The 27,877-nt window shown below is 44.5% G+C and overlaps 1 protein-coding gene across 1 annotated transcript in view; it reads right to left on the reverse strand.

Moving 5' to 3' along the window:
* CLDN10 (claudin 10) overlaps positions 1–17,214 on the reverse strand; it is a 104,742-nt gene extending 87,528 nt beyond the window's left edge. Inside the window, exon 1 of the mRNA XM_032402751.1 lies at positions 17,001–17,214. Within this exon, the coding sequence (XP_032258642.1) occupies positions 17,001–17,214 (214 nt within the window). The remainder of the gene's footprint in view (positions 1–17,000) is intronic.
* Between the last annotated feature and the right edge of the window lie 10,663 nt (positions 17,215–27,877).

A 27,877-nucleotide genomic window follows, 5' to 3' on the forward strand; every position in this document is an offset into this window, starting at 1 on the left:
CGAGGCCAGCAGTAGTGGGCATCTGACCTTGAGGGAGAAACAATGGCACTGGAATTCTAAGTGGGAGGAGCCTATGCACAGCAGTGTTGTTGGGAGAGGTATGCAGGGGGCCTCTTCTAGAAGCCATATCCACATAGCAAACATAGGATAACAGCAGGTAGATGAGGAGATAATTATAAGCATCACCAGGGAAGCTCAGAAATATTGAGAGCAGGGCCCCTGAAAAAGTCTGGTTCCTGCCTGGACTGCACTTGAATTGGGGCACGAATGTTTAGATGATACCATTGTTCTCACAGGCTGCTGTGGTGGAGAACATAACTTCTACACATGGGAAAAATAAAATCAAAGATATGAGATATAAGAGAGATTACAAAGTAATACATACATATTGATTAAAGGAAGAGTCAAGATTTATACATAGGAAGAGAAGAAGACCCGTCAGCTGCGTTAGTAATAAAAGATCATCACAAATACTTTAAGAAGCTAAGGAGGTGCGGTGGAGTCGCAGGGTATGTGTGGTTGGGGAACCAGGTAACGAAGAGAAAATCCTGACAGGAGAAAATTCCGGGAAGGAAATAACTTATTGTTAGAAAACGATTTCCACTCCTCATTGCAACCATTTGACTTCAAATAAAGTAAGGCATGTAAAAGCAGGACTTTTTCCAAAGCAATCATCCTCAGACCTGTTCTGGAATACAGATAACCCAAATGACGTCCAGCTCTCTCCAGAAGGTTGGCACTTATAATTCAGGCTGCTTTCAGTGAATGCACTTTATGTTTACCTTGCACTTTCTACCGAGTTGCTCATAACACCCAGAAACTTGAGCCCTCACAGAAATAGCCAAGCGGTCCAGCCACTCTTCAGAAGCCAGCAGCTGAGGAGCTGGAGAGGTCTTTTTTTCTGCTGACGGTGGTCGTGCATGGCTGGATGATTTGTGGACAAGACCAGCAGCCGCATCCATATCTTAAAGTCATTAATTACCAAGAGGAGGACTCAGCCCAGAACCACTCAGAGGATAGAAAATCCTCAGAGAGTGCGTCTGTTCAAATGTTCAGAATAATCAGAGTCATCTTTATCACATTCTGATTTCTCAGTTCACCTTTCAAATATAAGCTGTTTTCTATGGGCCAAAGGGAACACTGGGCATGGTCCCGAGATTTTTCATAATGTGAACATCCGAGTGAAAGGACCAGATGTGATCTTAGAAGGAAGGAAAACAAGACCAGGAAGAAGGCTAGGGATTAAGGAAATGTCCCGAATTTCAAAACGGTACATGCCAGAAATTACCATTGGTAAGCTTGGTAACAATTGCACCCCAGGTAAATTCTAGAATAGCTCATTGAAGAGATGGGTTTAAAGCTCTTACTAAAGAAAGAAGCTCCCATCAGGAACAAGCACGATTCCTGAGAGCGAGAAACGCCATGTTAGACCCTCTTGTGATGAGTTTCCTAAGATGCTTTACAACTTCTCTCATGTGATGCTTTTGGATAAGAAGGAGAAATGTGCCTGGTAACCATCCAGATAGACTGAGTTATGGCACCAAGGACGGTGAACCAGTCCCTGTGGTCCTATCCTTGCAACCATTCATTCAACCCAACAAAAAATTCACTAATTCAGCATGAATCTATACAGCACAGATTTTGTGCAGGGTACTCTTCTAGGCAAGGCAGAGAGAGACCCTGCTCAATCTCTGTTTTCACGGGGTTTATACTCTAGTGGTGGGAAAGGACAAGTACATGAGTAACCACCATACAAGCCAGAGAAACAAAAATCACAATAAGGAAAGTACCAAGTGCAATGCGGGCGGGGGGAGCGGGGGGTGCGTGGATGGAGAGAAAGGTCCCTTCTGGTTAGGAGATTAAAAAGGCTTCTCATGAGAGGTGGCATTTGAGGTGGAGCTTGAAGGGAGAAGGACACAGGGGGTGATGAGGAAAGGCATTTGCCCAAACAGAGTGAGCGCGGGCACAGACTAGGAAAAAGATAACACACGAAGTCCAATCTGGTTGCAGCAGGGAGACTCGGAAGGGAGTCAGCACTGCTGTGGCGCATTCCTCTCGCCGGGAACTAGCCACGAGGTGTCCTTGGGGGTAGGTAATCCACTGGCTTCGGGAGCCACAGACGGACATTTGAATCCTGCCATGGCCACCACCTTAGCCATGAAATTGAGCAAGTTATGGAACTTCTCTAAACTCCGGTTACCTCATCTCGAGAATGGATGGGACTATAGTGCCTACCTCAGAGGGTCCTTCTGGGGATTAAATGAGACGCTGCGTAGCGCTGGGCCTGGCATGGGGTGAGTGCTCCCTGAAGGCAGCTGAATAAAGCAAGGAAGTGAGGCTGTGCGGCCATCCTCCCAGATTTGGAATTCTGGGGCAGGAGTGAGGGAGGGTGGGAGCGGTCTTCGCCTCTACAGAAGGAAATCCCACAGAGACCACAGGGAATGTGCTGAAGGTTTTTAGATGATGCTAAGCTGGGAGAGTGGCTAATATAAAGACTACCGAGTCAGAATTCAAAACAGTCTTCAAAGGCTAGAATTGGGGCGCCTGGATGGCTCAGTCGGTTAAGCGGCTGCCTTCGGCTCAGGTCATGATCCCAGGGTCCTGGGATCGAGCCCCGCATCCGGCTCCCTGCTCAGCAGGGAGCCTGTTTCTCCCTCTCCCTCTGCCTGCCTCTCTGCCTACTTGTTCTCTCTATCTCTCTGTCAAATAAATAAATAAAATCTTAAAAAAAAAAAAAAGAGGCTAGAATTGCGGCTTGGAGCAAACAACAATAATAGCTAACTCCTATATCAACTCCTCTAACCCTTCTCATAGGGAAGATACTATTATCAGCCTCATTTTAAAGATAAGGAAACTGAAGCAGAGAGGTTAAGTAATAGACCAAGGTCACACAGCTAGTAATGGCAGATCTGGGATGTGAGTAGGAAGTCAGGTTTCAAGGTCTGCACTCAGAAAGGAAGGGAGGAAAGGAAAGGAGGAAAGGAAAGGGGAAGGGGAAGGGGAAGGAAAGGAAAGGAGGGAAGGGATCATTATGGAGTCACAATGTGCCAGACCCCAGATTCCACCTGAGGGAATACTTAGCAAGCTAGAAGACCCGAAAGAAGGTAAGGCGACTGAAAGTACATCTAGTAAACAACGAGGACTGTGTGGTGGTTGTTTGTACTCTGGGGCTGTGAGAGGACTGAGGATGCGGCCAGAAGCTAAGTTTTCTCTGCTCCAGTGTGAACTACTCCTTATTCTGGTGCTGATGAGCAGAAATCTTCAACTGTTCCTGTGCAGTAGATCCACGTTTTTTTTTCCTTTGAGAGAGGAAGAGCGCACGCGCACACACACAATAAGCAGAGTGCGGGGACAGAGAGAGAGAGAATCTCAAGCGGACTCCACAATGAGTGCACAGCCCCACTCGGGGCTTGATCTCACAACCCTGAGATCATGACCTGAACCGAAATCAAGAGTAACCAACGGAGCCACCCAGGTGCCCCTGTGGATCCACGTTTCTGTCTGTGAACACCTTGGTCTCTACGTCTGGCTTTTGACTCTGCTACTGTGTATACGTGTGAGGTTCTGCACGATGAGCGCGGTGTGGGTGCAGTTTGGTGTGGAGCCTGCATGGTTGTACATGAGTGAATGGGTGTCTACGAGTGTGCGGAGCCTGCGTGGTGAATGTGAGTCTGTGTGTGTGAGAGAGATGTGTGGAGGTGTCTGCGTGGTGAGAATGGTACAGATGTTTACTTAGCTGGAGAACGACCCGTGTCTACACGCGTGTGCCCACGTGGTATGAGCACTCTAGTGTGAATCTGCTTTAGAAGTCTAGGGGAACTGGACCACAAGCTGGATGGCTCGCCACCCTGGGCGAAGGCAGACCCTCACCTCCACCCCGCCCCTCCCCCACTCCCAGTAAGAATTAATGAAGGCACTGGAAGCAGAAGCAGAAAGGACAAAGCAGAGTCGACATTACTGCACCCACAAGAACCTGGGCACCCCCTACAGGATAGAATTGGAGCTGTAGCTGGAATAGGAAGTTTCGAGGGGAAAGCGCTACCTTCTCTCAGGCTCAAAACTCTGCCAGTCCTAACTTGAACCTGGGATAGAGGTTGTCAGTACGATAACATGGGTATTTTCCCAGATGATATAAATGGATCCCAGATAATTCTCTAATAGGGTCGGCTGGTCCCTCTTTGTGGCTCCACCCCCTACCAAGGCCACGCCCAACTGTTTGCGTGCCCCTTTGTTAACTAGGACGCGTATTCCTGCTTCATTCCTTCCCACCTGCTTCTCCTTTCTCCACAAACGCTCACAGCTTGGAGACATACTCCAGTAGTTCCTCCCAGGGAATAGGGTGGGAGAAGGGCACGTTCTGGTGAGGGAGCAGGAACAGGACGCAGATGAGTTGAGTCCGGAGCTTAGGGCTCAGAGACGGCATCGGGTCAGCGCTGAGCAGCCACAGCAGGCAGGACAGTCATAAGACAGATCTACTGCCTGGAACCCGAACATTAGCGGGCAGAACAAAGTGAGGGGTCTGAGGTCCAGGTTTAAACAGGAGAGAGGGCATCAGCTGATCTCCAGGAACTGGGAGGCTGAGCAAAGCAGTAAGAGCACAGAGCCAGGGCACAGAGCCAAGGAAGGATCTCGACACAGCAGAGAATCAGTTTAGTAGGGACATTTATAGGAGTCCTACAGAGCGGGCTGAAACCCCCAGATAAGACTGGCTCAGTGTTTGCTCGTGGATTAAATGAGAACATCTGGCTGTAGTAAGATAGAAAACAGCCTTCATTTCCCACTGCCCCTCTTGCCAAAATTCCACATTTTGTGTTCTGGAGAAAATCAGTCTCCCAATAGGATGGCTGGTCTGGTTTTTATACATGGACTATATTTGGTACACGTGAACGAAAATATTGATCCAAAGGAAGTTAGTTAAAAGCAGGACTTGTCCTCTCATATCCCCCAGCCCCCATCCCTTAGCTTTATGCCTGGGCTTAGAACAGTTCTGTCCCTGGCAAGGGTTAGGTGGCATCCCTTGCGTTTGCTCAGGACCCTTTAAAATATTAATTTAGTTGGAGAATTATATATTTATTATATTAACTCTAACATATATTAATACATTGGTTTAAATCACAATACAACATATATAACATTTACTACTTTAACCAGTGTTCCCTTCTAGGGCAAAGACAAAGTCTTTTTATTGCTGTGTTCCCAAGTGCGCAGCACAGAGCCCAACAGTTGTCCAAAAATACTTAAGTCAGTAGCAAATCAGGAAGATTGGTGCTTAAATATTTCTTTCTCTTTTGACATGTTCACAGAATCTCAGATTTCAAACCGGAAATAGCTTTAGAGATTACCTATTCTATCTTCCTAGCCAGTGCTGGTATTATTTCTACTACCATTTTAGCAGAGAATCATCAGCCTCCCCTGGATACTTCTAGCCAGTTCTTTTTTTTTTTTGAGAGAGAGAGAGAGAGAGCACGTGTGCAAGAGTAGAGGGAGAGAGAATCTCCAGCAGACTCCTGCTGAGCACAGAGCCAGACAACGGGGCTTGATCTCAGGACCTTGAGATCATGACCTGAGCTGAGACCAAGAGTTGGACGCTTAACTGACTGAGCCACCCAGGTGCCCCTCTAGCCAGTTCTTTGTGGGACTACCTATTCCATTCTAGGGCAGCTCCTAAAGAAGTTTCTTCATAGTGCCCCTAAATCTGATTCCATAGCAAAGTTTACCCAGTGGTGCTACTTGTCTCTTTCCCACTCCCCCTCCTTGACCATATTCTTTCCCCTGTTTTCCAGGTGAAAATAATTGCCCACGTGAATTTATCTCAAGATCCCTCATCTTCCAATTCACCGTCCTCTAGAATCAGTGAACGTGGTTTCTGTCCACATCCCTTAAAACACAGGGTCCAACACCAGCACTATGTAATTTAACTACAGAATATAGGGGGCGGGGGGGCTACTGCCTCCTCATTCTGACATTCTTATGCTCTTAATGGTGCCTCGGATTGCATTAATCTTTCCACCTGCTCTGCAAGCAGCTTTCTCTGTCAGTGCCCATCAGGTCTCCCGGCAGGGGTACTCAGGGCCGTCCTTGACACCTCTCGTCCCTCACAAGTCACCCCATTGCTGGCTTACCAGTTCTCCCTCTAAATATCTTCTGGGCCTGTTCCCACTGCTGCCCCCTTGGGTCAGGTTCTAACATGAAATACAGCAGGATCTTTCCAAAATGTGGGCCCTATCAGGTATGCTCTGCTCAGAATGTCTCACTAGTTTTCTAGCTCCCCCTTCTTCATGACCTTCTTCATAGAGCTTAAAGGCCCCTTGGCAAGCTCCCCCTTCCCGACACCTGCAGGCTGATTTTTCACATCTCCCTGGACAACTTCGGGTTCAGCCCCTGCACAATGCTTGCTGTTCCCTCAGGCCCTTGGTTCCCTCCTGCTCTAAGGCCCTTGCTTTCTGTACCAGACACGGCTCTAGATGCTCCACACGAAGGAACGCACTTAACTCTCACCACCACCCTCGGAAGGAGAGGCTATTATTCCCATTTTACAGATGGAGGAGCTCATGCGTCAAGCCTTTTGCCCAGAGTCCTGCAGTTAATAAGTTGTAGAGCTGCCTGAGTCCCCATAGCCTGAAATGCCCTCCCCGGCTTTCTCCTTGGCAAACTTCCACCCATCTTTCTTTTTTTTCTTTAAGATTTTATTTGTTTGACAGAGAGAGAGACAGCGGGAGAGGGAACAGAAGCAGGGGGAGAGGAAGAAACAGACTTCCCACACAGCAGGGAGCCCGATGCGGGGCTGGATCCCAGGACCCTGAGATCATGACCTGAGCCGAAGGCAGACGCTTAACGACTGAGCCACCCAGGCGCCCCACCACCCATCTTTCAAGATGGATCCAGCGCTAGTTCCTCTGGGAAGTCTGCCTACCCCGCTGAACTTTATCACCAGATAGCACTTATCATGCCGAGCTAATTGTTTGCTAAATGACTGTCAGCACCACCCACTGAGGATAGGCTTCTGTCCTTTTCCTCACTCAGTCCCCAGACCTATATTCTGTGCCAGGAATCTAATGAATGCTTTGATGAAGGCACTCATTAGTGAATAAGTGAATTAACTATTTACAGGGTTCCTTTGTAGCTGTAATATGGCAGCACAGCGGGTTGCCAAAATGTCAACCTTTGGTAATCAATTTTTCCTGTAATACACACAAAAACCTGGCCAAAGCCTAATTGTGAAACCAGCTGGCTCCTGAAAGGCGGCTTAATTATCCCGAGTTCACTGAAGAGCAATAGAGCTTTCCGAATTCTCTGGAATGACCTAAAAATGCACGGCAGCAGCACAGTTCTGAAATGGCTAGCTCCAGCATGTGTTTCCCCAGAAAGTGTCCTTTGAGTGTGTCTCCCTGAGGAGGAGAGATAGTCTAAGGCATGGAAACTGCGCAGAGGACACTCGATAGAGCTGATTTGTCGCATGTGTGGTCAGTTGGGCAATGAGCAGACCGAGGAGCAGTGAACCCTGTGAAAAATAAACCTGAACCCTTTCCACACAAAATATTTACCAGGAGAAAACAAGTCCTGCAGATCAGATAAGCATGTGAAGCCCTACGGAGAAGTGGAATAGCAGAGCACCTGCCTTGCACACCTACCTATGCAAACACCAAAGGAGACTGTATCCACACTGAATTAACCATCAGCGTTCCTATCGGTGGCATTCTCGGTGCTTGGCTTCCGCAGCCTTGCTGTGGCAGGTGGGGGAGAGGGAGACTGCCCTCCCAGGGCTAACCAATTCTCAGAGATAACAAACAAGTCACCTTTCAAATGCAAATCAACACGGCCAAAGCCCACCCCCCACCCCAACTACTTTCTTTGTCAAGCTTTCACACAGTGAGCCTCTACCTCTGGCCTAATCAACCCAGGACCAGGTACGGACAATTTCGGACAGGCCCTACACCCCAGAGCCCGCTGAGGTTATTCTCGCTAGCCAGTCCGCAACCTGCTGAGCCTGATCACTCTGCCTCATCCCTTCCTTCCCAGGAAAACCACAGTGAAGGCGTTGGCCCTGCTCTCCTCTCACTCCCGCCTTCCCCCCCGCCCGCCCCCACCCCTTACTGGCTCTGGCACTTTCCCAGTAGCCTGGTGTGGGGAGCCAGGCCTCCTGCTTCTAGGGATCTGTGAGTATAAAAACTTCTTCCTTCATGACAGCATTTTGTGTCTTACCATCCCTGACTAAAATTCCAACATTTTATTTTATTTGTATTTTAAAGATTTTATTATTTATTTGACAGAAGAGAGAGTGTGTGTGTGAGCACACAAGCAGGGGGAGTGGGAGGGGAAGCAGGTGTCCGTGCCCAGCAGGGAGCCCGATGCAGGGTCCTGGGATCATGACCCGAGCTGAAGGCAGACGCCTAACCGACTGAGCCACCCAGGCGCCCCCAGCTACATTTTAAAACATATTAGTCGGTGCCTGGGTGGCTCAGTCGGTTCAAGTGTCTGCCTTCAGCTCAGGGCATGATCTCAGCGGGGAGCCTGCTTCCCCCTCTCCCTCTGCTGCTTCCCCCTCTCCCTCTGCTGCTTCCCCCTGCTCATGCTCTCTCTCTCCCTCAAATAAACAAATCTTTAAATAAATAAATAAAATATATAGTCTTTCATGTAATAGGACTATTTTCCTTGATCGTTCCACAAACTTTTGAAGTATTAACTAGATATCCTCCTTCTCACCCTCCTCATCCTACAGATAAAAAAAAGGAAACAAATTTAAGTGACTTACACAAGGTCATACAAAAATTTGTGGCAATTTCCTGGTTAACGGTAAGGTCATTCCCCAAACAGCAGGGCAGAGGGGAAATATACAATTCTGGAATCATTATATCATTTCCTGTCCTGTCTCCTGTCAACTGTGTCTGCCAGAAATGGCAAGAATGACCTGTTTTCACGAAGCAACAGAAGCTGAAGTCAGAATTAATGCTATAGAGTTAGATCTCTTTCCTAAATAGTTATAAAATCTGGACTAAAGAGGGCAGGAGATACTCTATTAAAAAAAAACAAAAAAAAAGCCTACAGAAGACTAAGAAAAAAGTCTCTATGAGAAAGTCATGCATACATTTGAGTATATGATAAACTGATTTATTTTCAATAAAACCTGTATAAATGCTTTTAAAAAAATTAGTGGCAGAGCTGGGACTCAAATACAGCTTTGGCAGCTAGTACAAAATGCTGAAGATTTCCCCCCAAAATCTGTAGACGACCATACAAAGTTACAAATACGTTCCCCTGTGAGCCTCAGTTACTTTGTCCATATAATGGGGGCTATAGAATACCATCCTTTGGATAAAAGTAATTATGTGAAAGCACTTTGTAAAATGTGAATGTGATTCAAATCAATATATTAAACTGTCACAGAGTTTTTCCCAGTCCTCAGGGCTAGCAATATTTGAGTAAATCTTTATCCTTTTTTGGCTGCCTAATCTTGGTTTGGTGAAGCTCTACCTCCCTGAGTGGAGCAGAAAGTGGATTTTTTCTCCCCATTTCCAACAGATGCAACATGTGACTGTCGTAAGGAACAGGTCCCCACATGTGTAGCGAGAACCTGACTTCTAAATGCAATATGGTCTCACCTATGAGGTCTAACAAATCCTAAGCATAAACAGTGTGCGTCCGATGAGCACAGTATTCTTTGCATCATTATAAATATGACCTAGGGTTCAGTGGCTCCCGTCTAGTTGGCTTCAGATCCCAGGAAGCAGCTACAGCGGTCCCAGCTGGAAGCAAATTGATGGAACAAAGTCACGCCCCTACAATTGAGATGTTAGCTTTCTCGGTGCTGAAAGACACACAGCAAGGAGGGCCGCTACCCTCAGCTGAGTGTCTCCGCCTGGCATTGTAAAAGGCATTTGCCTCTGCTATCTTGGTTAATCACCATGTAGCAGGTAAGAAAATTGAAGCCGGGGGAAATTAAGACCCTTAGTTAGTAAAGGGTGAGTCCATTAGACCCAAAGTCCAAGCTCTCATCAGGAAGGATTTCTCAAAATTTTAATCTGCATAGGAGACACCTGGAGATGTTCAAATGCAGACTTTGATTCAGCAGATCTGTGGCAGAGCCCCAGAGTCTGCGTTTCTAGCAAGCTCTCAGGTGATACAGATGCCGCTGGTCTGAGGACCATCCTGTAAGAAGCAAGGCTCTAAATCAGTATGTGTCCTGGGCGCCTGGGTGACTCAGTCGCTTAAGCTCCCCGTCGGGCTCCCTGCTCAGCGGGGAGCCTGCTTCTCCTGCTGCTTCTGCCCCTCCCCCCGCTTGTGTTTTTTCTGTCAAATAAATAAAATCTTTAAAAAAAAAAGTTTAGGGGTGCCTGGGTGGTTCAGTCAGTTAAGCGTCTGCCTTCGGCTCAGGTCATGATCCCAGGATCCTCGGATCGAGCCCCGCATCGGGCTCCCTGCTCTGCAGGAAGCCTGCTTCTCCCTCTCTAACTGTGTCTCTCTGTCAAATAAATAAAACCTTTAAAAAAAAAAAGTTTAAAAAAATCAGTATGTGTCTTGAAAAATGCCTCTTGCATCTCATCATAAAAACCACGCACGGCTCTCCTTTTAAGCACTTCCCTATGGCCTTCTCCCTTTGCTAGAGCTTGGTGACACAACAGATTCCCTCTGCATCTCTTAAATGTTACAATTTAACTCCATGAACAACGTCTTCCATTTGTTCAATCCACAAACCTTTCTCGAGTGCCTGCTAGGAGCCAGCCACAGTGGTGGATACCAAGGATACCAGGATCAATCAGATAAGGTCCTGGCCCCAGGGAGACTGTTAATGGAGACAACCGTTCTGAAATCTCCGGTGCTTCCATGAAGGAACACCCTGCAGCGTACGGTCGTAGAATTCTAGACGAGACTAATCGTGGCTGCTTTGGCTCTGGCTTCACCTTCACAGCATCATGGGCACCTTTCAGCACGACGCATTCCATTGCTTTTGGCATAGAGACAGTTTTATGGTGGCTCATCGTGTCCAGATTCTACTGTGAAAATATAATTCACCTATCGCGTCAGTATGCATATGAAATCGTCATTTTTTTTTGTTGGGGCAAAAACATGTCAAACGTTTCTTGGGCTTATTTTAGGGGTGAAAACTGCCAAAGACAAAACTTGAGTTTTTCTATATGATTTTAAATAACTTTATATGCACTTGGAACATGGCAAGAAAATAAATCTAAAATTAATGTTAGCTTCATTTTATTTTATTTTTTTAAAGATCTTATTTATTCATTTGCCAGAGAGAGAGAGAGCACAAGCAGGGGGGAGCAGCAGGTAGAGGGAGAAGCAGGCTCCCCCACTGAGCCAGGAGCCTGAAGCTGGACTCGATCCCAGGACCCTGGGATCACGACCAGAGCCAAAGGCAGATGCTTAACCGACTGAGCCACCCAGGTGTCCCAACTTTAGCTTTAATTAATGAAATTAAATCTCAGAAAGCAGTCAGAATCTTAGCAAATGGATACCTCTCCTGAGATGAAAGGGAAATGCCTTCCAAGAGTGCAGAGATCTATCAAATGTGTTATTTGTGAAATATTTTGGAAGGATTTAAATCACTAAAGTCAATCTTCCCTCACTGGTAAGGTAATTCGTTTTTATTACCACTGTTTGAGATGTATTTACTGTTAATCATAGACTAAGGCACACCTATCAACTAGCAAGAAATCTAGTTATGACCTCAGATGGCTCCCAGCTGTTCCCTATATGTGAATAAACACCCACAGAAAACTTTTCTCTAGCCAATGCCATTCCTTTATGCCCCATTTTTTTTTTAAGATTTTATTTATTTATTTGACACAGAGCAAGCACAAGCAGGGGGAGCAGGAGAGGGAGAAGCAGGCTCCCTGCTGAGCAAGGAGCCCGATGCGGGACTCGATCCCATGACCCTGGGATCATGACCTGAGCCGAAAGCAGACGCTTAACCGACTGAGCCACCCAGGCACCCTCTTTATCCCCATTCTTTTTTTTTTTTTTAAAGATTTTATTTATTTGAGAGAGAGAATGAGATAGAGCATGAGAGGGGGGTGGGTCAGAGGGAGAAGCAGATTCCCTGCCGAGCATGTGGGACTCGATCCCGGGACTCCAGGATCATGACCTGAGCCGAAGGCAGTCGCCCAACCAACTGCGCCACCCAGGTGTCCTCTTTACCCCATTCTTATGGCATGGCTGTTAAGGGGATGGGGGGAGAGAGGTGGAGGAGATATGTAGGGAGGACAGAAGAAGGTTCATGCTCCTATAGGCAGCCAGCATCATTTGACTGCCAGCTTCCAAAATAATGTTTGATTTCATTCATGACCTTTACTTGGTCATTACTCATTGAGTCATTTGAGGTCTTTAAGCCTATCTCCACCCAGATGCAGATAAGATTCTAAGCAGGAACACAGGAAGCCAGCTAAGATAATAGATAACAGGAGAAAAAGAAGGACTAATCTCATGAGCAATTATGTTAAGGGAACTTTTACAGCCGTAATTCTTCTTTGAACTACCCTGAGGTGGTGAAGCTTTGCAAAGCCCTGCAACTGAACTTCAGGTTGAAAGATACTTCAAGGACTCTTGGAGGGGCGCTTGGGTGGCTCAGTCGTTAAGCGTCTGCCTTCGGCTCAGGTCATGATCCCAGCGTCCCGGATTGAGCCTGTGAGGCTCCCTGCTCAGTGGGAAGCCTGCCTCTCCCTCTCCCACTCCCCCTGCTTGTGTTCCCTCTCTCGCTATATCTCTCTGTCAAATAAATAAAATCTTTAAAAACAATTTTTTTAAAAAGGACTCTTGGAGTCCAGCTCTCTCAATTTACGGAGAAAGAAATTTATGAATGAGACACAGGGAGATTCATTTGCAAAGTCAAGGTCTTGGCAGCTAGTTAATAAAAGAGTCAGAGTTTGGGGCGCCTGGGTGGCTCTGTCGGTTAAGCATCTGCCTTCAGCTCAGGTCATGATCCCAGGGTCCGGGGATCGAGCCCCACGTTGGGCTCCCTGTTTAGCAGAGAGCCTGCTTCTCCCTCTCCCACTCCCCCTGCTTGTGCTCTCTCTCTGTCAAATAAATAAGTAAAATCTTAAAAAAAAAAAAAAAAAAGAGAGAGAGTTTGAAGTTCGGTCCGCTGAATTGCAATTCAGTGATCTTCCTTTTTGTTGCCTGAGTACATGTCCTAAATCACTCCATTCATGCCGCTCTGGCCTTTCTCCACGAGTACAATTTTGCCCTCATCAGGAACCATTGTCTCCTTCATTATTTTGTTGTTCAGCCATGTTGCAAATATCTATCCAGAGCCCCCCTGTGTGCCAGGAGCTCAAGGAGAACCCCACGGTCCGGGTCCCTGTCTTCAAGGTGACCACAATGCCCTGCAGTCCCTCCTTGTAGCAACGCTTTCTGGACTGAGACTTTCCTGTCAGAAATGACTGCTTCCCTCCCGGAGAGATGCTTGGCTTTCATAGTTGAAATACCGCTATTAACGGTGACATGAGAGAGGGACAAAACATGACAGAACTAGAGAAGCAGCCTATGGTGGATACTGCACCTCAAGACAGTGATGGGCTTTTGAAGTTGAGTCAAGCAGCAGGCCAGCCATGATGGGGATGGAATTACACGTATCCCTGGGGTATTTTTCTCCAGTTCATTCCACAGAACTATAGTCAAAGAGGGCCTGTATTTTTCACCATAACTGTAAATGCTCTTGTCCAGAGAAGCACTGGCTCACATCCGATCTTTAAAGGCTGTAGTCACTATTAACCCACGTGAGTCCCTAAAACGCCGCAGCTACACTGGGACATCTGAGGCGGTCGAAACAAGAAGGCAGGACTCCGGCAGTGAGGTTGTGTAACCAGCAAGGCAAAAAACAGGCCAACAAACACCCTGGCTCTGTTTTTCTTTCTTAAAGGAGGCTTAATCGGATCTAAGTCTAAGAAGATTTGTCTCAAATCGACATTGTAGGCTTAAATAGTTCATTCTTTTACAACACGATATACCCATTTTCATTCCTCACTGGCTTCTGAGTTCTGTTCTCACTGTGGAATTATTGTGATGTCGGAGAGCCTGCTGGCATCGAGCCTTCCCCAACACCCCCACTGTTCTGTTTTCCAACAGGAGTAAAGGAAAAGCCACCAGCATCGGCAGCAATGACTCCACGTGAATAAGGATGTGAGCCCCCGTTTCCTTTGGAAACATGAATCAGTGTTCCTGATATTGAAAATAGATTTCTGTAGCAACTTGTTTATTTTATAAAGATTTTGATTCAGGATGAGGAATGGGGAGAGATTATGTTAATTTTACATGTTCTAATCAAAGCGTTGTCAGTGGACCATATTTTTTAAATTACCTTTCATGTGCAGGGTACACAGCAGATAGAGAACACATTATCTTTAATATAGAAAAGCAGAATCCGGGGGATAAAATTTTAAGGGGGGAAGATTATTTCGGCCACCATGAACTATATAGTAACTGTAACATCTTACTCCCTGTTTTCTAAGATGCATTTGGGGAAGTAGCTACTGGAGTCATACGGAAATCTACCACGGTCCTTTAACCCACTTTGGAGCTAAGGTTGAATGTTAATTTTTCAAATAACTGGGTTTCACTAAGGAATATGGAGTAAAGGGTAATAAGACAAAATATTTTTTTGAAAGGATGAGCCTGGGGCGCCTGAGTGGCTCAGTCGGTTAAGCATCTGCCTTCGGCTCAGGTCATGATCCCAGGGTCCTGGGATCGAGTCCTGCATCGGGCTCCTTGCTCAGCAGGGAACCTGCTTCTCCCTCTCCTTCCCACCTGTGCGGTCTCTGTCACTCAAATAAATAAAATCTTTATAAATAAATAAATAAAAGGATGAACCCAGGGGCGTTGGGTGGCTCAGTCAGTTAAGCATCTGCCTTCGGCCCAGGTCGTGATCCCAGGGTCCTGGGATCGAGCCCCACAACGGGCTCCCTGCTCTGCGGGAAGCCTGCTTCTCCCTCTCCCACTCCCCCTGCTTGTGTTTCTTTTTTTTTTTTTTTTAAAGATTTTATTTATTCATTTGAGACACAGAGATAGAGAGAGAGCATGAGCAGGGGGAGAGGCAGAGGCAGAGGGAGAAGCAGGCTCCCCGTTGAGCCAGGAGCCCAATGTGGGGCTCGATCCCAGGACCCTGGGATCACGACCTGAGCCGAAGGCAGACACTTAACCATCTGAGCCACCCAGGCGCCCCTCTGCTTGTGTTTCTGCTCTTGCTGTCTCTCTGTCAAATAAATAAAATCTTAAAAAAAAAAAAAGAATATTAAAAAAAGAAGATGAACCCAGTAGGGGTGCCTGGCTGGCTCAGTCAGTAGAGCACGTAACTCTTGATCTCAGGGTTGTGGGTTTGAGCCCCACATTGGGTGTGGAGATTACTTAAAAATAAAATCTTAAAAAAAATTTCTCCTTAAAAAAAAAAAAAGATGAACCCAGTAAAGAACAAAGAACTACACTTACCCATGTGACATATCTTCTACTTGCTGCCCAAGATGGGAGTGGACACAGGGGGCCATGGAGAGAGAAGAACCCCAGAGATGTGCAGAAGGACACCAGTGGTACCCACAACCCTCTTCTCCTTCTACAATTTCCCCTTGTGCCTAGGGAAACCTTCCAGAGGAGAAGGAGCAATTCTGAAATAGCCCAAAGTAAGTTTACAAGTTGGGACTGAAAAGAAATATAGCATTGGTTCTTCAAATGGGTGCTTAGGAAAGTTCGTTATTTGAGCACCTAAGTGGGCTACCCAAGCCTGAACATTTCCGTTGATTATCATTAGAATTCTCCTGGCTTTAACTAAGCATTCTCTCTTTATCCTTTGGCACGAATTGTGCACTAATGACGTGAATACTTGACACAAAATCCCATAAAATATTATGCTTTAGTAACTTCCTAGTTAAAATTTTCTTTCGGTTTCTTTACTGGGACCAAGGTACAGTTTTGCCATTTGGTGGCGAAAAGACTACATTTTATAAAACACCAACGGGCAATATTTAACATAATAAACCCACAACTTACGGCAGATTTGTAAACGCATTAAATAGGCAGAAAGCAGAGGCAGATAGTGATTCTTAAAATGACATAAAAGCAAGTAGTTGTTTCCCTGGAGGTATCCTGAGGTATGAAAATGCCTTTAAAGAAAAAAAATTCCCTAAGATACATATACTTGTAATAGAGTTTCTAACATGCATAACGATGAAAGCTTGCTTACATATATTTTTTTTTAAATAAAACCAAGTAACAAAAAGGCAAAGTTCATGGGCATTTTCTTTCACTTAGCTACTTTTTAAATTCTTGCTGTGCTATTTTATCATTAAATATGATTTAAAAAAATAGAAACACCTCTGTAAACAGAATTTTTCCTCAGCACTGTCCTTGTCGTATGCTTCTATCACCCTAAATATATACATGAATATACACATATGCATCTGTGTATGTACTTCATGCTCAGACGGCCCAAGGAAATATAGGAACATGGGATAACCTGTGTATAAAAGATTTCTCCATGATGTGAGACAAATTGAAACTAGCTTTTAAAACAGTCACTTCTGGGGGGCACCTGGGGGGCTGAGTCGGTTAAGCAGCTGACTCTGGATTTCGCCTCAGCTCATGATATCAGGGTGATGAGACTGAGCCCCATGTCAGGCTCCGCGCTCAGCGGGGAGTCCGCTTGAGATTCTCTCTCTCTCCCTCTGCACTCCCCCTCCTGTGTGCACTCACTCTCTAAAATAAATAAATCTTTAAAAATAAATAAAACAGTCACTTCTGCCCTGTCCCTTGGAGTCTATCATTTGCATTAGGTATTTGTAAAAGATCCATGAAATTATTAACTTTCCTCTGCCATATGAAATACATGATTTCATTCTTTCAGCCCACATTCTGACATGTCAATCCTCCTAAGCCATACCTGGCACTTTAATGAAACACTCAGTCTTTACAGAGTTAACAGCCCACTGTATGCAGCTGCTTCGGCATAGTGAGGGGAAAAGTTGACATTTTACTTCCACCCCAAACAAAGCCATTATATTTACCTTCTACTTTGAAGATAGTAAAGTGCGGTCGGCAATGGAAAGAACCCAACGCGTTACCTGCGCAGTTCATCCACAGACCCTGGTAAACCCAAGTGGCCGTTATCACGGACGATGCTCGGGTGGTCACTTTCCACTCATTGGAGGCGGTGGCCGCGACGAGAGCTCCAAACCCTCCAACGCCAAACACCAGAGCTGAGATCTGCGCCCTGGACATGTCTCTGCCTTCTCCAGTGACACCGTCCAGACAGAACGCTTTGGTGGGCTAGGCATGCAGCAGGCGACTGGCGCTCGGACAGGTGTCACGGCAAGTTAACGCACATAGGGGACCGCATTTCGTGCTCGGATGGCCTGCGGAAGGGCGGGGTTCAGGATGAAGTCTGATTTACCGATGGCATTTTAAAGATCGCCTAAGATGATCTTTCTAATTTCCTACACGGAGATTTACTAAAATTTTGTAGATGGATTTTAAAGGTTTTGACTTCGCAGATTTTTTTTCCCCTGGCACCATAGTTAATGCTTAATTTTCTGTTAGCCTGAAGCTTAACGAACCATGCAACAACCAGATATTACAAAGTACAAATTATACAGTAACAGTGAAGGCTTATTTGACCAATTGCTTTAGTCTCGCATGCCTCTGGATCTATATAAATGGAATCTTGCAGGTATTCTCTAACCTTGTTTTTTCACACAACATTATGTCCGTGAGATTCATCTGTGTTCAAGAATGTAGTTGTCGTTCATTAAATATTACTGCTGAGATACAGTACTTTGTTAAACGGATCTACTACAATCTATCCATTTTCCTGGAAATGAACAGTTGTGTTGCTTCTCCCCTGCCCCCACCCACCTCCCCGTGATAGCAGTTGGAACAGCCGTAAAGGTTCTCAGGCATTTCTCTCTGTGCATCTGCGTGAGAGTTTCTCCAGGGTAATCTTAGAAACAGAACTGCTAGGAAGTAGGAAATAAGTAGGAACTGCTCCTCCCCCTTTATGGACAATACTAAATTGCCCTACTAAGAAGTTCTAGCAGGTTGCCATCCCACTACCAGTGGGTGAGTCCCCATTGCCTCACTTCATAACATGTGATATTGGGGTGTTCTTAGAATTGCTGGGGTTTTTTTGGGGGGTTGGCCACTCTGATGAGTGTAAAGGTATCACATTATGATGACTTTTGTATTTGCTGATTAATAATGAAGCTGAGCATATTGTCATGTATTTCTTGGTTCATTGTATGACATTTGTAGCTTTTGCTCATGGAATCCACTGAGTTGCTTGACTTTTTTATAATTTATTTCTTTTTAAGACTTTATTTATTTACTTGACAGAAAGAGAGAGAGCACAAGCCAGGAGAACAGCAGGGAGAGGGAGAAGGAGAAGCAGATTCCCTGCTGAACAGGGAGCCGGATGTGGGGCTCGATCCCAGGACCCCGGGATCATGACCTGAGCTGAAGACAGATGCTTAACCGACTAAGTCACCCAGGCGCCCCTATAATTTATTTTTAGTTCTATATATATCCTGGCTAGTAATCTTTTTTTTAAAAAAAGATTTTACTTATTAGAGCGAGAGCAAGAGCATGAGTGGGGGAGTGGGGGAAGGGCAGAGGGAGAGGGAGAAAGACTTCAGGCTTAGCGGGAGCAATTCCAGGACCCTGATATCATGACCTGAGCCAAAGTCAGACACTTAACCAACTGAGCCACCTAGGCGCCCCTGGATAGTAATCTTTTATTGATTATTCATGTTGCAAATATCTTCCCCCAGTTTGTGGTTTGTCTTTTATTTGGCTACTTGATAAAGACTCTGAATTTTAATGTAGTCGAATTTATCAAGCTTTTATTAAATGATTTGTACTTTTGAGATCTTAAGAAATCCCCCTCAGAGATAATAAATACATTACCCTCTACTCCTATTTCAAAGTTTTAGCTTTTTCACATTTAAGTTCTTAAATCATCCAAAATTGATTTTTCTGTTTTACGATTTAGGACCTATTTCATTTTTTAATATGAGAACCCAGTTTCTCTGTCCCTACTAAATAGTCCCATGTTTCCCTACTCATTTGTAGTCATATCAGATATCAATATTTGCATGGTCTGTTTATGGATTCTCTAATCTGTTCCATCTATCTCTTATCTGTTCCTGCACCCATGCAATACTCTCTTAATTACTCTAATTCTATAAATGTTCCTTGAGATCTTGTTAATGTTTCTTACTTTGCTCTTCTTTTTCAAGAGTGAGACTTTTTTTTTTTTTTTTTTTGGCTCTTTGCTGTTCCTTTCATATTTTAGAATAAGCTTATCAAGTTATACATATACATACTGGGATGTTTGTTGGAGGAAAGTAAATAACTTTATAAAGTGGAGTCTTCCTCCCAGTATCATATGTCTCTTCATTTAACCCATTTTTAATGTCTTTCAGTAAAGTTATATACTTTAAGTCTTGTTACATTTTTTTGCTAGATTTTTTTTTTTTTTTTTAAGATTTTATTTTTAAGGGGCGCCTGGGTGGCTCAGTCGTTAAGCGTCTGTCTTCGGCTCAGGTCATGATCCCAGGGTCCTGGGATTGAGCCCTGCATCGGGCTCCCTGCTCAGCAGGAAGCCTGCTTCTCCCTCTCCCTCCCTCTCCCACTCCCCCTGCTTGTGTTCCCTCTCTCACTGTGTCTCTCTCTCAGATAAATTCTTTAAAAAAAAAAAAAAAAAGATTTTATTTTTAAGTAATCGCTACACCCACCGTGGGGCTCAAACCTACAACCCTGAGATCAAGAGCCACGTGTTCCACCAACTGAGCCAGCCGGGTGCCCCATGCGAGATTTATTCTTAAACTTAGGACTCATTCTAACACCTATTATATCTAACATGATTATTTTTTTTAAGATTTTATTTTATTTATTTGACAGAGACACAGCGAGAGAGGGAACATAGCAGGGGGAGTGGGAGAGAGAGAAGCAGGCTTCCCGCTGAACAGGGAGTCCGATGTGGAGCTCCATCCCAGGACCCTGGGATCATGACCTGAGCCGAAGGCAGACGCTTAACGACTGAGCCACCCAGGCGCCCCTCATATACTGTATTCTTACAATAAAGTAAGCTAGAGAAAAGAAAGTGTTACTAGTAAAATCATGAGGAAGAGAAAATACATTTACAATACTGCACTGTATTTACAAATAAAAAAAACTCCACATGTAAGTGGACCTGCTTAGTTCAAACCTTGTTCAAATGTTAACTGTACATATCGTTTTTCTTCTTTCTTGCATTTTTTTGAGTTTTTTCTACATTTCAATTTTTCCACTCTATTAAATTGGAAGTTACACATTATTTGTACTGTTTAATAGTTACTCTAGAAATTTTAGTGCATACATAACTTAATAAATAAAATCAATCATTGTCTTTACTCTCCTGAATAATATAAGGACCTTAAGATGTTTCAACATTAATAACTCCTCTTCTGGCCTATGTTATTACTTTATTTCTATGTTGTTTGATTTTTAGTCCCATAAATTAGAGTTTTATCTCTACAGATGTTAGCCCCACTCTTATTATTATTACTGTATACTGTCATTTTTCTTTTTTTGCTTGCTAATCCATTTTGCTTCTCAAAACTTCCTTGTGAGTTTACTGTTTTTCTCCTTCCTAAGGTCTATCCTTGGGAGATTTCCTTAGTGAGGGGCTGTTGGTAGTTACCTTAGTTTTTTGTTTGTCAGATAATATATTTCTTCTGTGCTTGATTTTGGTAGATAATTTTTCTGGGTATACGGTTATAAGTTGACAATTATTTTGACTCAGAACTTTGAAGATATAATGCCATTTTCATCTGGCTTCCATTTTTCTGTAGAGAAATCAAGAATTGAGTTTGTCATTTCTTTATAGATTAATTCATGTTTTCTCTTTGGCTGATTTTAAGATTCTCTTTGGTTTTGGTAGTTTCGCTTTGACTTTCTAAGTATGAATTTTTTGGTAATCTCCTGTGGGATTTACTGAATTTCTTAAATCTAATGATTGATATCTTTCATCAATTCTGGAAAACTCTTGGTCTCTTCCTTCTGCAGATGTTACTTCTGCCACTATTCTTTATCTCCTTCTGTAACTCTGATAAGATTTTTTTTTTTTGTCCCATTTCTTAATTTCTCTTTGATATTTTTAACTACTTTATCTCTCCATGCTGCATGTAATTTGCTGTTAACCCATCCAGAGGTTCTAATTTCTAGTACTATCCTTAAAAAAAAAAGTCTAGAGTTTCTGTTATCCTTTTTTGTATCTTCCTGTTTCTTTTTTCTAATCTCTTGTTCTTTAGTCATAATTCAAATGCCCTATTTTGTTTGTTTTTTAAGTATTAAAGATACTTAATTTATATTCTATATCTCATTATTCTCATATCTATAGTTTTTGCAGGTTGATCTTTTTTTCTACTGAGCCTGTCACTCATGGTAGTCAAAACATGTGCTTTGTAATTTGTGATTGTAAGCTCATGTTCCTGGCAACTTTTTCATGGAAATGTTTTGAGGCCTGAGTTGGATATTTGTTCCCCCAGATAGAATTTATATTTGCTTCTGCCTGTTGTTTAGGTGAGCTATCAACCCAGGACTACTTTTAAGATTTTATATATTTATTTGAGAGAGAGAGAGAGTGCACATGAGCGGGGGCAGGAGCACAGGGAGAGGGAGAAGCAGGCTCCCCACTGAGCAGGGAGTCCAACTTGGGGCTCCATCCCAGGACTCCAGGACCATGACCTGAGCCGAAGGCAGACACTTAACCAACTGAGCCACCCAGGTGCCCCAACCCAGGACTACTTTATTTATTTTTTTTCCAAGATTTTATTTATTTGGTAAAGGGGGTGGGGAGCACAAACAAGGGGAGTGGCAGGCAGAGGCAGAGGGAGAAGCAGGCTCCCCGCTGAGCAGGGAGCCTGATATGGGGCTGGATCCCAGGACCCTGAGATCATAACCTGAGGTGAAGGCAGATGCTTAAACCATGAGCCACCCATGGCCCCAGGACTACTTTAAATTATCATCTTTTACTAGCCATCCAGTTAGTGTGAATTCTAGTCCTACACCCAAGTGAAAGTCGGCTTGTGGTTAGGAATTCTCAGGTAACTTCTTTGTTACCTATACTCAGATCCACGGTGGAGACAGGATGTTCCCTTACCATGACCCAGGAGGGCAGTGATGGAGATGGTGATGGGGGTGGTGAAACAGTGCTTTTTAATTTTGCCCTCTGCAGTTATTACTTTGGGGTGGGAACAACTTTATGCAGAGTTCTCTGATCCAGACTACAGTGTTGCATAGGACTAGGATCCCCAGTTATGGCCAATTGAGAATTAAAATCTCAGTGACCAGGGATCCTTCAGAGTAGCCACTGGCCTCAAAGCTGGCTTGACTTTCTGTATTTGTGCTTTCTCTCCATTTTTTGGCCTCTAAAGATTTCCTTTGTTTTCTTACCAGCTCAGGTACGCATTTAAAAATATTTTTCAAGTGTTTTTTCTAGCAACTGTAGGTGTTTTGTTTTCAGAAGGTTATATAGGATATCTAATCTACCCTATGCCAGAAATAAAAGTCACCAAATGTTATAAAAGAAACACTTATGTTTAAAAATGTCTCCAAAAATCAAATAACCTGGGGCACCTGGCTGGCTCAGTCGGTAGAGCATGTGACTCTTGATCTCAGGGTCATGAGTTTGAGCCCCATGTTGGGCATAAACATTACTTCAAAAAAAATATCAAATACCCTATCAGGAAATAACAATAAATGAATCCATCCCAAATGAGGGGAATCCTGGAATTTCAGACTTGTGCAAATTTTGCTGTGCTACCCTAATCTCAATTCATATTTAGCTTCTTTTGGAAATTAGTTGCATGTTTTTAGTGGAAAGAGCTCTCTTGAAAAAAATAAGATTGATAAACTCCTTTTTGAGTACATTATATTTTTCTTCATCACACTGTGAGTTAAATTCCCAGAAAAGATATGCCTAATTCTACATTTAAGATGAAAATCTAGCAATTAAAAATGAAAAACCACCCAAACACCCCCCACCACCACCTATTTTCTTATATCATTAAATAAGATTTCAGCTAGAGGGGCTCCTGGGTGGCTCAGTTGGAACTGAGTGAGTTAGATACACCACCCGAATGAGTCTGCAAGTGTTTTGAGCATAGGACTTCTTTTTTAGCTTACCTTCCCCTGGGGAGAAAGGAAGAAATTATTTTTCTGGAAAAATTCAACCAAATTTTGTTCACTGCCCCATTGTTAAAATTACTAAGAGACACTGAATTTTAAATGTTCTTTGATCGGGTTGCCTGGGTGGCTCAGTCGGTTAAGCGGCTGCCTTTGGCTCGGTTCATGATCCCAGCGTCCTAGATCGAGTCCCACATCCGGCTCCTTGCTCAGCAGGGAGCCTGCTTCTCCCTCTCTCTCTCCCTCTGTGCTCTCTGTCAAATAAATAAAAATCTTAAAAAAAAAAAAAGTTATTTGATCATTTTTTAAAGCTTCCTGGAATTCAGAGGGTAATTGAGGGGGAGGGGGAGGGGGGGAAGAGTCCATTGTAATTAATCTTAGAAAAATAAAAGGGGAAGCATTAAGTCTGCAAAGTCAGAAGCATTAGAAATAGCCAGTTTACATCACAAACACCTGGAGGGCTGTCAGTTAGATGTTGTGGACCCAGCTGTGATTGAAAGGTAGTGAGAGGGTGGAATCCGTGATCTCTTCCAGGCTAATAAATTTTATGATATCACAAATACCTCCTTCCTAAGTTGGTTTGAGGATTATGACATAATACGTGTAGAGCACAGAGAAAGTGCTAAACAGACATCACTACGTTATTATGATTATTCCTAGAAAAATGAGGATATGGAGATTAGAGTTATCAACCAACCCTTTTGGTTTGCCCAGACCGTCTACGTTTTAGCACTGAATGCCCTGGGTCCTGAGAATCCCCTCAGCCCCGGGGAACCAAATGGTTCCAGGTTTTCAGCTTTTATTGGGATGGGGGAGGGTGAAAGAAACGGAATGAATTCCTATTTTTCACAGTCAAACAATCTCCTGTCACAGGCCCAGCAAATTTCCTCTTCCTACCCTACTTCCCCTCACACTGCCACCCGCCTGCAAAAAGAAGTTAATTCTTGCCGGAGGAGACTGGTCGGCACCTGGAGCTCAAAGGGGCTGGCTGAAGCGAGACCTGGACCGGTGGTCCCCGCACCACGCAGCAGTGACCAGCAGAGGGCAGGCGCCCGCGTTCCCTGCGCGGTCCCTCGGTCCAACCGCACCGGGTTTCTGCCTCCCAGGAAGTGTTAGGACCTTGCTCTTCCTAGCTAAGATGTATGCGTTCTTTCTCTCCTTCCTTCCTTCTTCCCCTTCTCTGTCGCTCCTTCCTTCATCTTGTGTGTGTGTGTGTGTGTGTGTGTGTGTTTTCTTGTCTAGCTTTCATTTCTGATGTTAGGTGCAGAAGGTTGGGCTAGTCCTACACCACCTTCACAGGGTAACATCCTGTATGAAGCTGCTCTCTTGCTTAATTTGTTCTTTCTTTTTTTTTCTATGTGTCCCTACATCCCTGCCAACACTTAGCATTATGCAACGTCCACATTTTTGTCAGATGAGTGGGTGTAAAATGATACCACTGGTTTAATTTGCATTCATTTGGAAACTTGAATTCATTTGGAAACTTGAATTTGAGCATCTCTTGCCTGCTTTTAAATTTTGTTGTTGTTTTGTTTTGCTTTTCCTCTTCTGACTTTGCCCATTTTTCCTTTAGGATTCCTCTTGATTTGCAGGCATTCCTTGTATACTCTCAAGAGTGGCCCCTTCAGGGGCGCCTGGGTGGCTCAGTCGTTAAGCGTCTGCCTTCTGCTCAGGTCATGATCCCAGCTGGGATCGAGCCCCGCATCGGGCTCCCTGCTCCGCGGGAGGCCTACTTCTCCCTCTCCCACTCCCCGCTGCTTGTGTTCCCTCTCTTGCTGTCTCTCTGTCAAAAAAAAAAAAAAAAAAGAGTGGCCCCTTCAAACCATAAGAGACTCTTAATCTCAGGAAACAAACTGAGGGTTGCTGGAGTGGAAAGGGGTGGGAGGGATGGGGTGGCTGGGGGATGGACATTGGGGAGGGTATGTGGTATGGTGAGTGCTGTGAATTGTGTAAGACTAATGAATCACAGACCCGAATCCCTGAAACAAATAATACATTATACGTTAATAGTAAAAAAAAAAAAAAAAAAAAAAAGTCACCCCTTACCAGTTTTAGACATTTCCTATCTCTTCTCCCAACCTGGCATCCATTCACTTGTCTGTGGTGTCCTTCGTGAGACCGACAGCCTCAGTTTCAATGTGATCACGTTCCTCTGTGTTCTGTGCTTTCCGAGTTCTGCTTAAGGAGTCCTGCATTGCCCTAGGAAAGCAGGAGGTTTTCCTGTGTCTTCTTTTACAGTCCATGATCTCTAGTTCACAATTCTGAAATCCAATAATCCAGACTTTCACCGTATCCGTCAGCTAGAAACAGACGGCTCACTCACATGGGTAAGCTGAGGAGACTTTGATAAGGGACTTTATCGAAAGTGCAGAATAGGGGTTCTCAACCTCAGCACTATTGACATTTTAGGCCAGATAATTCTACATTGTGAGGGCCTGTCCTGTGCATTGTAGGCCGTTTATCGGCAGCCCTGCTCTCTGCAGCATGCCCTCCCCCCCAACAGTCATGACAACCCAAATTGTCCCCGGACATCGCCACACTGTTCCCAGACGAGAACCCTTGGTGTAGAGAGTCCAAGCGGGATAGTACAGCGCCATGGGCTAGTACCAGCCTGAGGGCCATCACCCCAAAGTCAGAATGTTACGGACCCTGGACTGGATCGCCCGACGGAAGAACCAAGCAGCACTCGGAGATCTTGGAGGTTAACGCCGACAGGCTCAGAAGACAGCGATCTGCAAAGGTCTGAGCCCCGAGCACAAAAGGGGCAATTTATACACTTCTACTTCCGCATACTTGGCACTTTCGGCGCATGCGCAAAGCGGGACAGAGAGAAGGACCCGGATTGGTGCGCGCAGGAAGCAGAGCAGGGAGAAGAACCCGGAAGAGCCCCGGGGCAAGGACTGGGACTCTCTCGCTGGCTCATTTGGCCATCTTTGGACACAGATTTTCCATGTCAAGAAGAGGTGAGGGGAAGGGCATGGTTCCCAGAGCCTGGTGACAGGGTGTTGTGGAGAAGGCCGTGAGGGGCCACAGCCAGAGCCAGCCAGGGAAACCCCGCTGGGACGAGCCACCAACCTCCTCATCTCCTTTGTGCCAGAGGGCAAGGGAGCCAAAGAGGCTGCTTCCCACGCAGAGAGCAACATAGAGAAGGAAAAAAACTGGACTTCGATACTTAGCACAGCCTCCAAACATATTTGGAGGCAAGATGCTCCTGGAACCAAGCTGAATCTGTTTTGGTCTTTATATCATTTACTACAGAAATACTGAAGTGTTTGATTGTGGGATGCTACACTAGATCCAGCTGGGGGTATTATGGAATATATATGGTATATATGCCGTTTTACCCTCTTAAATCTGAAAAGGCTTGAATTCCAAAACACATCTGGCTACATGCATTTCAAATACACAATTGTGGAAATGCACCTTTCACATATAGGTCAAACTTTTCAGGAGTCTGTTGTCGTGTGATTCAGGGTGAGGATCCAGTTTTATTTGTTTCCATATAATGAGCCGGTTTTCCCCACACTACCTACTAAACAATCCCACTTTTTCTCATTATTGTTGTGACTTTCATCCCATATTAAGTTCTCATGTATGCATGTGGGCCTCTTTCTCTATTCTAATTTACTGCTCCATGTGCGTATTTTTCTGCCAGCCTTACCCTGTTTTTATGACTTCTGCTTCTAGATATATCCTAACATCTGGTAGGAAAGTCCTCGCTCTCTGTTGTTGTTTTTTTTTTTAATAGCAAATAATTTTTATTGTTTTATCAGAAAGACTTTGCATATACATGTAATTTTTAAAAGACAAAAAAGACATGATGGTTTTTGACCGAAATTTTATTAAAGCCAGACATCATATTTTGGGGGGGGTGAATTTTTTGGAAAATTTTTCTAAAAGCTAACCTTCAATAAAGCATTTTAGAGCACATCAGTTCTATTAAGGAATGGTAAATTGTATATTATAAAAAGTCTTTGATATGAAATACACAGGCACATACCTTAAAATTTTTCAATCTTCAGGTGGAACCTATTGCTTCTCTTCGGTTTCTGAAGACATAAAATTGCTTTAAATTATAGCAGATCAAACATCCCGTACGTCTGCGTGAGGCTGAGGCAGAAGGGCTGCCTGAGTGAAAGTAGGCTTAAGAGTCACGAGAACTAGGGGCACCTGGGTGGCTCAGCCTGTTAAGCATCTGACTTCAGCTCAGGTCGTGATCTCAGGGCCCCCTGCTCAGTGGGGAGTGTGCTTCTCCCTCTGCCCCTTCCCCTGCCCCTCCCCTACTCTCGTGCGCTGCTCTCTGTCTCTCAAATAAATGAGTGAAATCATAAAAAAAAGAAGTCATGAAAATTACACACGGTGTGAATCCTTGACTAGATCTTGAATTAGATTGATTTTGTTTTAAAAAAGCTGCACATGACATGATTAAGGTAATCCAGGAAATCTAAAGATGGGCTGTATAGACACCATTAATGTAGCGATGGTAGGTGCCCTGGGTGCGACCGTGTCAATGTGGTCACGTAGAAAAATGTCCTTGTTCTTAGATGGATGGAAGTATTTAGGAATGAAGTGTTCAGACATCTGCAGCTTAATTTCCCATGGTTCCAAAAAAATAAGTATATAAAGCCAAGGAGGCAAGATGTTGTTGATGGAATGGCTAAAATTAACAAGTCAGGAAATGACAGATGTTGGTGGGGATGCGGAGAAAGGGCAACCCTCC

The sequence above is a fragment of the Phoca vitulina genome, unplaced genomic scaffold (genome assembly GCF_004348235.1).
Source record: "Phoca vitulina isolate PV1807 unplaced genomic scaffold, GSC_HSeal_1.0 scaffold5, whole genome shotgun sequence".
NCBI lineage: Eukaryota > Metazoa > Chordata > Mammalia > Carnivora > Phocidae > Phoca > Phoca vitulina.